This window comes from Electrona antarctica, assembly GCF_951216825.1.
Source record: "Electrona antarctica genome assembly, chromosome: 10".
Taxonomy (NCBI): domain Eukaryota; kingdom Metazoa; phylum Chordata; class Actinopteri; order Myctophiformes; family Myctophidae; genus Electrona; species Electrona antarctica.
The window spans coordinates 11,612,448-11,624,563 of record NC_136791.1 but is presented as its reverse complement, the minus strand read 5'-3'; the positions used below and the strand labels follow the sequence as shown (position 1 = coordinate 11,624,563).

General features: G+C 43.5%; 1 protein-coding gene across 3 annotated transcripts in view; it reads right to left on the bottom strand.

Annotated features, from left to right (window-relative positions):
* Window positions 1-12,116, bottom strand: part of gbf1 (golgi brefeldin A resistant guanine nucleotide exchange factor 1) — a 31,840-nt gene continuing 19,724 nt past the window's right edge. For 2 of the 3 annotated variants that reach the window (XM_079513004.1, XM_079513005.1), the window contains exons 21-31: window positions 10,941-11,166; window positions 10,068-10,225; window positions 8,985-9,234; window positions 6,912-7,126; window positions 4,949-5,099; window positions 3,266-3,396; window positions 2,843-2,944; window positions 1,613-1,726; window positions 1,326-1,503; window positions 583-741; window positions 1-366 (exon numbers count right to left, since the gene is read on the bottom strand). In XM_079513004.1, coding sequence (XP_079369130.1) covers window positions 110-366; window positions 583-741; window positions 1,326-1,503; window positions 1,613-1,726; window positions 2,843-2,944; window positions 3,266-3,396; window positions 4,949-5,099; window positions 6,912-7,126; window positions 8,985-9,234; window positions 10,068-10,225; window positions 10,941-11,166 — 1,941 coding nt within the window. In that variant the 3' untranslated portion in view covers window positions 1-109. The remainder of the gene's footprint in view (window positions 367-582; window positions 742-1,325; window positions 1,504-1,612; window positions 1,727-2,842; window positions 2,945-3,265; window positions 3,397-4,948; window positions 5,100-6,911; window positions 7,127-8,984; window positions 9,235-10,067; window positions 10,226-10,940; window positions 11,167-12,116) is intronic. The other variant, XM_079513006.1, reaches the window with a different exon arrangement.

Here is a 12,116-nt window from a genome sequence, read left to right as displayed (position 1 = left end):
TGTGTGTGTGTGTGTGTGTGTGTGTGTGTGTGTGTGTGTGTGTGTGTGTGTGTGTGTGTGTGTAGGGGCAGTGTCTCTAATGTCATGGCCCAGTAGGTGATAAGCTACATTATTTGACCTCATCCGAGGGGCTGGTAGGTCTGGGGCCAGGTAGCAGTGGCACAGGAGAGCTGGCTTCTATAAGCGCTGGGTTGAGGATGATTGGCAGGGACATGGGAGGTGCACCGCCCACCTGGAGGTGTGAGGCGAGGGGCTGCAGAATGAGGGGCGACTGAGTGGTGGGGGAGGGCACCTGTGACGAAGACATCTTTACTGGGACCTGCATGGGTGGAGTGGAGGGGGGCACTGGGGACGATCGGTCTGTTCCTACAATACAGAAGGCAGAAAGCATTCCAATACATTTCTTGAATCGGACATGACAACCGGATTCCACTGTTAACCACGTCATTCACTCTGGACATTTCATCTCACGCACGGATAGTTTTAAATCTAAATGTATTTTTGCGTAATGCTGCTTTAAGAAAACATTCTATTATACTGTACGTTTATAATGTGCAATCCTGACATGAGCGGTTTAGTTACCATTGGCACTAGGCGGTGGAGGCTCTTGAGGCGACGCTGGTCTGCTGGGGGTCTTTGGCTCTGCAGGGGGAACAGGCACTGGGGAGGTCGCTGGGGGTGGGGAGCCTGGAGGGGAGGGAGGCTGGCCACTGGTGACTGCTGGCTGGGCAGGCTCTGGCTCTGAAAACAGAAGAGAAGACAGGTCAATGAAGGCAAGTTCCACATGGTAAGGCACATGGGTCTAAAATGAGGTCACTATACCATCATTTGGTATAATGTCCCATGCATGTATTTTACTCTTTGCTGTACTGCATATTACCAAAATATAGAAAAAGAGAGCTTTTAATGTCCAGCAATGATTCATGGCAAAAATAGCTAGTGTCTGTGCTTCATAAAATATCAATCAGGTTGTCATAATAGCAGCCATAGACCATATGGTCGTTACTGGCTGATGCTTGCCTGCACAGTGTATTGTAGGTAAACAGAGAAAGGCAGAAACAGAGCATTATTTTCACTGTCAATATGGATTGCATATATTGTTTTCTATAAACTACTGTATATTAAACAACAACTAGAAGTAGCTGAAATGCACTTGTGCATGATGGTGTCCTTTAAATGGTACCGCCTCTTGGAAACAGCCATATAAAGTATATATTGTAATTTGTAATATTTCCATGTTTAATTTTCCATATCACAGATGCATGAAGCAGCAAACGATCATTCCATCAATTAAACTCTACATAATGTCTATCCATGTAAAGTACCTGCTATAACAGTCTGTTTGAAGAGCTCCTCTCTGAGGTTAGGCAGGAAACAAACAATGCGCTCCCAGGTGATTTCCCACAGGTCAGAGTAGCCCGTCCTGGAGTCTGCACTGTGGAAGATCCCAGCGGTGTCCATCACCAGCAACATGTTTTTTAGTGACTCTGGAATGGCCTCCAACTGCACACAGTAATACAAATGAAAAGGGGAACATTGTTTTAGTTGCACACATGTCCGACTAAAACGTAAATCTAATTGAATGTGTCATTGTGTCACACTTTGTCCTCACCAGTAGGTCACTGGAACCAGCATGCATGTACTTGTCCATGAAGTCCAGGATGGTGAGCCACAGGGCAGCAAAGGTGGGCAGGGACAACAAGGGTGACAGGTGCTGCAGGAACACCTGGATAATAACAACCACAAAGTATATACCAATGACTCAACCGTTTCGGACCATCTCTAGCACCCCAATGTACACAGTCAAATCCTGTGTTATTTCAGATTTTTTGTGGCGTTTTTCCAAACAACACGTCGAGTCTGCAAAGACCTTTAGCAGAGGTGTGCATTGGCACTGCCCTCACACCACCCTTACAGGGCGTTTTAACAGCGGGCGAGCATCGGCCGGCACATCGCCCGAAAATATGAATTATTTTCATCTTTTCGGTCGACGTTGCGCCACTCACTTTACGACCATCGCCTGTTCGCCTGCTATCGCCGGTAGTCGCCGGGTCCCATAGACAAATAATGCACTTCCCGAAAATTCAGCTGGCTGTCGCCCGCTGTTAAAACCTACTGTTACGATTCACCAGGTAATAATTAGATTCTACGATGCATTGCAATGCATCACACTTTTCGATATTACTGCGCAACATGGCAAATCTTTCACCAGGCAATACAAGCAGTCAGACATACTGAACAACATATTTTATTTAGAATTATTTTATTGTTGCTGCTGTCAGGAGGAAACCAACTAAATCCATTTTTGAGGTTTTAATTATTATTTTTGCATAAATCAGTGCTATTGAATACCCCAATAGCTCCACCACCTCAAAAGGGTTTGTTTTCAAAAGGTTTTCTTCATTTCCTGAAAAATGTATATTTTTCATTTTTTTGAAAAATGAACATTTTGGAGTTAGGTGGTTTCTTCCTGACAGCAGAGTTGTATAATATTATATACAGTATTATAATTATATTTAGGCTTCAATTATCGATTAAGTCACATTGCATTGCTGCACGGCCGAATCGCAATGCATTGCAATTATGTTTTACACCACTACTCCTCCACCTGCTTTGCAAGCCTTTATTTGATAGCAAGTTAAGAGAGACAGGTAAATAAATGCAGCAAATCTATTGATTTACCATGAACATGATGTATAAAGCTACAGCACATGTGCTAAATGTACGGTGTATGTGTGTGTGTGTATTGGCTTACTATGTACCAGAAGAAGCTACAGTTCACGTTTGTTTCCGCACGTGCGCGTCGTGTCATCCTAAAATGTAAAGTAGCATTTATCCAGACCTTTGACAGGAGGGTGCATGCTCTCATCCTGGTCTCCTCCATACCGCTCGCATCTGCTGGGCTAATGTTGTCTAGAAGCTTAGTCAGCAGGGGGAAGAGCACCTGAGAGAACACGAACACACACACACGAACACACGCACACGCACACACACACACACACACACACACACACACACCACACACACACACACACACACACACACACACACACACGTTAACAGAACAGCACGTACAGTAGCAAGATCAACTGCACTGCACATATTAATTAACTTGGGATATAAAATGAGCATTGCAAGAACACACTCACAATAATGAATGCTTCCTGGCTGGGAGTGAAACAAATGGCCTCCACAAAGCAAGTGTGACAAATATTCGTTAGTAAGTAAAATGCGCGACGACCCTAGAGGTACTCATTGGCCGCACCTTGTTGAAGCAGGATTCCCATTCGGTGGCGTCTAGTGTCTGCAGATCGTGCACCAGCAGCGCCCTCTGGAGGTAGGTGAGAGCCTGCATGCGGACCTGTCGTCTGGCATCACAGCACAGCCAGGCGATGCCTACAAGCAACAAACAACATGGCTGCTCACCACTGGGGTTTGGATCCAGAACCACAGGAATCCGGATCCAACATCGAGGAAGCGTTTCCGGAAACCATTTTTTAACCCATTTAGGCCTGACCTCGAAATAAATAAAAAAATCTTCTAAATCCTCCAGTTTTCTGAAATCAATATTTTCACGATTTTTCAAAAATAGCAGACCTACAAGCTCGTAGCACGCCACTCGGTGGCGCGCTATGAGCTTGTAGATCTGCTATTTTTCAATAGCTAAATTATAACATAATAAATAATAGTTTAAAACACCAAAAGGGGTTCCCGCCCAAAATGGGTTAAAATCACACTGTCAGAGCTGGTGTGTGGACTTCACGTCTGCTATACAGTTACAATACCGGTGGTTCGCGAACTTGAACATTTCACAATAAAAAGTGTACAGAAAGTGTTAAAATTATGTTTTTATGTGGCCACACCCACCAGTTCATTAAGTATACACCCACCTGAACTGAAGCTGCGCCCACTAACCTCGCGTCACCAGGCTTTCCACCTCGGAGGAAAGCCCTGGTCTGCGTTTCTAAATCGCCTGTATGATCCGGTCTAGACCGGATGGCATATAAAAATAAAAATAAACTCTTATTCCGGTTTGTGGTTTCTGTTTTTTTCAGCGTCGCTTTGACTCAAAGGCTTTCAGCTTTCAGGAAGAAACCAAAAATACACAGGGAAGACATATTTGAATATAATAACCACCACACCTGGGGGTCTATTAGAGTACTGTTAACTCCATAGACGCATACAAAACAGACAAACAGTACAAAACTATGGCACTCCATCTTTAAGAAATCGGACCGTCAAGAGGGAATCGTTAAGGAAACGGAATCGTTAAAAATCCTTAAGGATCCCAAACCTGGTCATCACTGAGACAATAGCCTGAGCTAACGCTAGACATTTCTGGCCTAGATGGGAGGGCCGCGGCTCAAATTTTCGCGACACCCTGATTGGTTCACCGATCTGTCCGTCAGCCCCGGTCTCCCCCCCCCCCCCCCCCAGTGCAGCACTGTTATTGTGTCGACCAGAAGCAGAAACCACTGGTTGCTGGAGTATACCATTCTAACGGACTGTCAAAGTTAATTCCCACAGAGTCGGCACACGTTGGTTTGTTTCTTAGACGGTGTGGTGGGTTCTTCAGCCATTCTCCTCATTTTCCCCGCATAGCCTCGTTTGAAGTTCCACTGGTAATGATTTCCTCACGGTGTTATTTTGAGGGGTGCACACCGCTCAGAGCCCTGACGTCACATCATTTGAAGCGACACCTACGCGGAAGGGTTGACTCCCACGATTAGGCCAGTGCAGCCCATGCGTAAATCCAGGCTTTCATTTTTCGCGCAGACGAAATGAAAGCCTGAGTATCGAGGCTACTGAGACAATAACAGAATGAAAGCCTGGGTATCGAGGCTACTGAGACAATAACACATTCACTGGGATTACCAGGGTTTCACTAGTGCGTCGGCACAATACAAAAAGTACCCACGAATTTAGCTAATAATGAGTAGAGTCTAACCTTGCAGCAGTGGACACCAGCAGCTGGTCCACAAGGTTTGGGAGTCTGCCTCGATCTTCTTTCCTCCGGTCTCAAGGTGGCGCTGTTCCTCTGCCCAGGAGCTGTAGATGCCAGCGGCGCGAGTGTGCAGCGTGTGCATCAGGTCCAACAGCTGCAACCATCAGAGAGACCAGCACTCATATTAAGCATGTCTATGTGTAGTAGACATATGTTATGTTACTTGTACAGTATGCAAAAATCTAACTCTACCAGCACAAGTAAAGGATGCAACGTTATGAGTTATATGTTCCAGCTGTCTGGGTGCTTCATACAATTACATGTACAGAATTACATTTAGCTAATATTTCACTCACCCAGTAAAATCTAGTGTTCATTTAACTATGAGTGTACATATGGAAGGAAAATGTACTCTTATGGGTCAATTTGGTTGCATTTGTGGACTTGTGTGTTATTACTCAGTATTTTAAGTAAGATTTTAATATACAAAATAACTGTCAACATCAACCCTCTTTTGACAGAACTTGAAGAGCCATTAAGAGTCCCTGTTAGTCAAGCATACATTATAAACCAAAACCCACAATATTCACTGACAGATTAATTCCATACAGATTGAATGATGAGAGGATGTCAGATAGCTTCAGTCACAGCAGTGTCAGCCAACGAGACGGAAACCCACATTAAATATTCTCTCATTGACTCTGCACAACACTGATTCTTCACCGTGGCAACACGCATAACAGATGTGCCAAAACATGGTATGTGTGCGAGCGTGTCGAGTCATAGCAGGTTCATGTCACCTCATTTTACACCACAAACAAGCCCTAACCGTTGTCAACGTTCTCTCGCACTGAAATCACCACACACACACCAGGTGTACAGGAAAATAGGGGGGCCGTTAGGACGAGTGCAACACTTTGATCATATACAGGTACACTATGTCGCTGCAATACTTACTGACTGTATGTCAACCTAATCACGTGTCCAGACAGATTTACCCTAGGTGAGAGGTGATCAGTCCTAGAGCTGATAACTGTTATCAGCCCTAAGACTTAACCCTAAACTATAGTATTGACGGTCACGCAGTGTTGTAGAATTCACAGCTGAGTGAGGAGACACAAACGTTTATTCAGATGCAAAGAAGCAAAAACACAGCAGCAACCGTCGACTTCTCACAGAGGCCCCTTCTCCACCGGTGTTGAACCAGTTCAGTTATTTTTTCCCGCCTAATATTAAACCAGTTCAGTGTTTCCACTGAAAATGAATTTGTTCAGAACCCTAAAAGTTGTTTCGGAACTGGAACCAAAGAATGGCCGCCGGTTCTGTGAAAGCACGGAAGGTTCCAAGAATATAGAACTGAACCAAAGCAACACCATCCTTCCCTCTTCACACCGTCGTGAAACCCCAGGACTACCAATTTGTTCACCAAAGTAGTTCCTCGTCGTCGGTAATGCTAATCTATTTATTCAATTAGAATGTGACTGAATGTTGCTCTCTCATTCATCTCTGCGGATGAATAAGGACAGGTATGCGATAACTGATTATCGGGCATTTGGCGTCGCCCTCGTTTAGAGTCTATATTAGGTTCAGTTAGTCTCTCATTGTTACACTCTTCCTAAATGCCCCCTTGGAAGCTCAGGCATTGGTTTCCCAAACAAACATCTTAGTGCCAAGATCATCTTTGTTCCATTGCAAACCCCTGTTTTCCTAGCCTCGCGTTGCGATACTAATATACCACTGGGGCATATGAGTGTGGCTGCGCCAGGCTACTGTTTTCCCATACCACAGATCAGACAGCATGGGAATTACATTTGTTTTAGTTCAAATCGTGAATTTAAACATCACATGGCATCTACTGTAAATGCTTCACTTTCAGAGGCCAAGTGAAACGGTGCAGGGAGATGTTTTTGGGAGAGCAGTGGAGGTTGAGGATTAAAAGGTAGAAGGGTAAAGTTGCTGTACTTACATCCTGACTAACCTGTAATGACACCGTGTGGTAGCTGGCTGGCACGCCCTCGTCCTCCTCATCGTCGCTGTGGGAGCGCGAAGGACGCTGGTTGGAGACACGGCCGCCACCCCGCCGCGTGCCTCCAGCACCTTCCTTCTCCCGCCCGCCTGCCTTTTTCCTCAGACGCGACTTGGAAGAGCTGTGAGTCTTCTTCTTCTCATGGTTACGGAAGCCTGAGTACGGTTGTGACAAGAGATAATTAAAAACATCATCTGATCTTATTATTATATTGTTTTCTTTTTCTTAATGCTGAAGAATTGTATAAACTTGTAAAAACTAATCCCCTTGGTGGTGGAGCATTTGGTGCAACAAGCTAAAGGAAATAATGTTTGGACAAGTGATAGACATATTTTATGACGCCATTTGAAGGGCGATAGCACACAGAGGACACACCCGTGCTTTGCTACAAGCACTTCCAACAAATTGTGCATTACTGGGTTGCAACCCAGGCCAACACCCATTTAAGTGGTGTTGTGCCAACATATTTTGTCACAGTAATTATACCTACAGTAAGATGCCCAGATGTTTTAAAAAGAGACCTCAATTCTGTAACACATTCCCAAGAATTTCCATCTACCTTTTAAAAAAAAACTACCCTGCACAAAAGGCTTGTTTACACAGACAAAAAAAATTCAAAACAGTAACGACAGGTTTTGTGCTTTCTATTAGTATCCCATGTAGATTAGTGCCATGCCTCAGCCTGGCGCTTTGATCAACCCATGGTTTTTGTTCATGTGTTCAACGTGTGTAAAGCCGTGTTGACAGCAGTATCCAAGGGCCTGGAGCACAAGAGGAGAATGAAAAGGCCAGCAGTGTTGTCAAACGCCAAAGTGCACCGCTGCCATCTCCAAGCTTTAATCCCAGCATTACCCCAGATCAAGACACAGAAAAAGAAGGGATGAATGGAAAGTAGGGTTGGAGAAGGGGGGCAGGGACAGATGGTGAAGAGGAAGGGGGAGAGAGTAGACTAGGCAGAGGTCGCCGCGGAAGACGACCGACAGACGAGACAGAAAAGGAGAGGAAAGGAGAGAGGGGTGGCAGGTTGGTATTATAGGACTTGATGAAGCCCTGAATGTTGAGATTGTTAGCCCTTGAGCTACGTTAGTCAGCATTAAGGTATATTATATCTCCTTTTCCAAGCACTGAGCTTTGCCTAGCGTTAAAATATCAAAGAGTATTTGACATACACTATTTATTGAATATGAACTATGTATTGTTAAATGCCATGTGATATACTCCATTCTGCCATGTTAAATATGGATTTAAGTGGTAGCTCTTGTTTTTCTCTGACAATTCAATCAGGCAGCATGCTCATTTTTTTAAAACAACATAATGTACTGGATATCTGAGCCGCCATACCGATAACTGCAGGGGGGGGGGCAATAAAAAAAGACCAACACATTCTCCCACTGTACCTTCGACAGGCAGCCTCTGTAGACATTTTTAAAGCGCAGCTCAAGACTCACTTCTACACTCTTGCTTTTAATTGATCTTTTAATTTTTTTGTTATTCATGTCCTCACTGTATTGCATTACTGCTCTTGTTTTTTTTTTAATGTGTATGCCTTGCTTTTCTTTTTTTCTTCTCTCCATTGCTCTGTAAAGCACTTTGAGCTGCATTTCATGTCATGAAAGGGGCTATACAAATACAATTTTATTATTATTATTAGTAAATCATGGTATGTTTGCAGTCTTTGTAAGGACGCAATTGAGTGGAACATGACAGTGTGAATACGAATAATTTCACCCACTCATCATCTCAACTCACTTTCAATTCATACATTAACCCATTAAAACATTTTAGATTTTTGCGTTGGCTATTTCAAAATGGCAAGCTCACAGCGCGTCACTTTATGCCACGCTGCCAGCTTCTACATCTTCTATGTTTGAGTGTTTGAAAGATGTTGAATAATTTAGAATTCCGACAAACATTTGAGAACTACTGAACTACTATTGAATCGGCCTCAGGTCTTAATGGGTTAAGGTATATCTCAAAAGTGTCATTTGAAGGTGACTATGAAGGCTGTCTCACCTCCATTTAGGCTGCCTTCTACAAACACACGGATAGCCTTGACGCAAAGCTCAAAGTTATCGGGGGTGACGTGGGCAGCGTCACGGACAATAAAGGACAGCGTCTCCACACACTTCAAGAGAGATTTTGTGTCATGGTGGCCGAGGTCCTGTCCCAGTGTCAGGCTGTACTGGTTGACCAGTGGGTTGTTCATGGGAGCCTTGGAGCCCGCGGCTTGGCCCTTACCGACATCCAGGTCATCTTTACAAACCTGAGGGAAGTGAAATCAAAATAAATATTTGTGAAGCACTGATCTCTAGGTCGTTCTCAGACGAGCCCTCCATCTTCGCTTCCAGTCATCCCGGTTCTCCATACATCTGGCCAGTTCGTTGGTGCTTTGCGCACTAATGGCTCAAAATATAATTACAGTAATGTATATACTGTATGTAAATGATGCCTTGGAGGTTGTTTGTGCATGCAGCCCAAAGTTAAATTATATAGTATGACTTAAAGTTTCAAATTTAAGTTTGTCCCTTATGCACTATTTCCCTAAGCTCAGGGGTTATAGTAGCATTGCATGAAGCCTCTAGGGTTGTCACATTGCCCAAGTGTCTGGACGAAAGCCCAGCTCTCACCTCACTAAAGGAGTTTGAAAATCTTAAACGATTTGGAAATCAGGTTGCACAGGATAATCCTATAAGACTCTTCTCTAGAATCTTAAACATGCACACACTTCAAGATGTAAAAATAATGGCGCATCACATAGTACACCACAGTACTTTATTAAGATTATCGTGCCTGCCGGAGCAACGCAGGACCTCATGGGATCTCATCTCAAGTGATCTCAGGCAGTATCAGATTGTAAACAACAGAGCCGGTTAAACTTGTGGACATTTTCTTGCCACAGCAGTCCAACCCACAGGTTGTTTCGACCAGTAAAAAATAATCTAGATAAACATCACTCATCCAAATATATTTTATCGTGTGAACAAATTGGGAGGCTTAAGATTGGATCTTTGAACCCTTCACACTTAGATTAATAAGAAAAAGAGATAAAATAGCGTGTGTGTGTGTGTGTGTGTGTGTGTGTGTGTGTGTACGGACCACGAGCCATCCACTGCTTGCTACATCCACATCAGTAGTAGAGCGAGGGATCCTGTTCTTGCTGTGCTCAGTGTAGAGATCAGAATCAGACGTATAGCCTCGATCGAGACTCACTTCACTGGCGTGGTGGGATGACAACTCACTGTCTGACAGAGCACCTGAAAAGAGGTGAAGAGAGTCGTTGGAAAAAACCTAATCTACATTATTTCATATCATTTATTTCAGTCAATATACAGTATAGGACAGCCGACAGTAATTACACTGTATGGAAATCCTTAAGAGTACATTTCACGCCTGGGTGGCTGGCGTAGCCGTCTGGGCACCTTGGCTGGTAATCCAGTCTGGCAGTGTGTCGCGGGTTCGACTCCCGATCCCGACGGCCTTTACTGCGTGTCACCCCCCCACAACTCTCTCCCCATTTCCTGTCAGCCTACTGTATACCTATCCCTCTATAAAAAAAACGATAAAATAGAAAATATATATATAAAAAAAGTAAAAAACAAAACAAAAACCAATTCAATCCGAAGACTGTACAAATCAATTGGTACCCTCTTCGCAGTTAACGCTTTGTGTGCCCTTTCAACATTTTCAAAATAGTGACCCAATGTTATTTTTGACATTTTATTTATTTTTTATAAAAATCAAAAAAAGAAAAGAAAAAAGAAATGTGTTTTTTCTTTTCAAAGACGTCCACAGACGTCCAGGGCACCACTGGGTAATTCCCAGGACGTCTGTGGACGTCTCGGGCACAAAATGTGTTAAAATAACCTCAAATATAACCCTAAGTATATATTTTACTGTGCACAAAATGTGTTAAAATAAGCTCAAATATAACCCTGAGTATTTATTTGACTGTGTGCAGCGAGCTCTGACCTGTGTCATTGTCTGTACTTGAGGAGGTGAGCTGGAAGGAGGCTGGAGGTTTCACCCCGGCTCCGATGCACTCCAGCAGGGAGAACAGAGTGTACCAGTCGTCTGTACAGTGGATGTTGGCAGCGTTGGTCTTGAGCAGCTCATGAAGGCCGTAGGCCACCTCCCGACTCACCCGCGACAGGACATGGGGCTTCATCATCAGCAGGAGACGCAGTGAGAGGAGCACCTTCAGTACGCGTGGACGAGAGAGAAGCAACGCTGCGTTAGCAGTAGGATAACTTTAAATTCAATTTAACTAGATTTCACCCAAGACATTCAAGATTCATTTTTTGTCACACAGATGTAGTACAAGTTATGCATTGTGAAAAACCTAGGTTGGGGGGATGCTCCATAATACACGTAAATAAAAACAGTGCATAAATAACAATACTAAAATTATCTAAAAGATTAACAACGGTTTAAAAGAACCCAGATTAGCATACAAGGTCGTAATACCACAGAACAGTTCATTGTTCATTTTAAACATGGATTTGAATGTAGACCACTGGTTCTGTGCTCATCAGGACAGTTAGCCTAGTAGCCAAAAAGTGAACCCGGACATGTTGAGTACACCACGGTTTTATGTTAGAAATGTTTAGTATGGGTCCCCAGCATGTAGAAACTGCCGGATGCTAATTTGCATATGTTGAGCAATTTTCATAATTGGCATAATATGTGACCATACCATTAACATCCTATAGAAGGCAAAATATTCAAAATGTCATCATGCTTTATCTACTGTAGCATGTGATGTGTCAAACTAGGGGGTTTTCATGATGCTGAATCCATTCCAAGCATTAGTTTTGCAAAAAAACACTCATTGGGCTTAAAACGGCCATGCCCACTTGCCCAAATGTGCTGACATCATTTGTGATGACGGCATTGGCCGTTTTTAGCCCAATGAGTGTTTTTTTGCTAAACTAATGCTTGGAATGGATTCAGCATCATGAAAACCCCCTAGTTTGACATGTCACATGCTACATAAAGCATGATGACATTTTTAATATTTTGCCTTAGGTTGTAATTGGTATGGTCACATATTATGCCAATTATGAAAATTGCTCAACATATGCAAGTTAGCATCCGGCAGTTTCTACATGCTGGGGACCCATACTAAACATTTCTAACATAAAACCT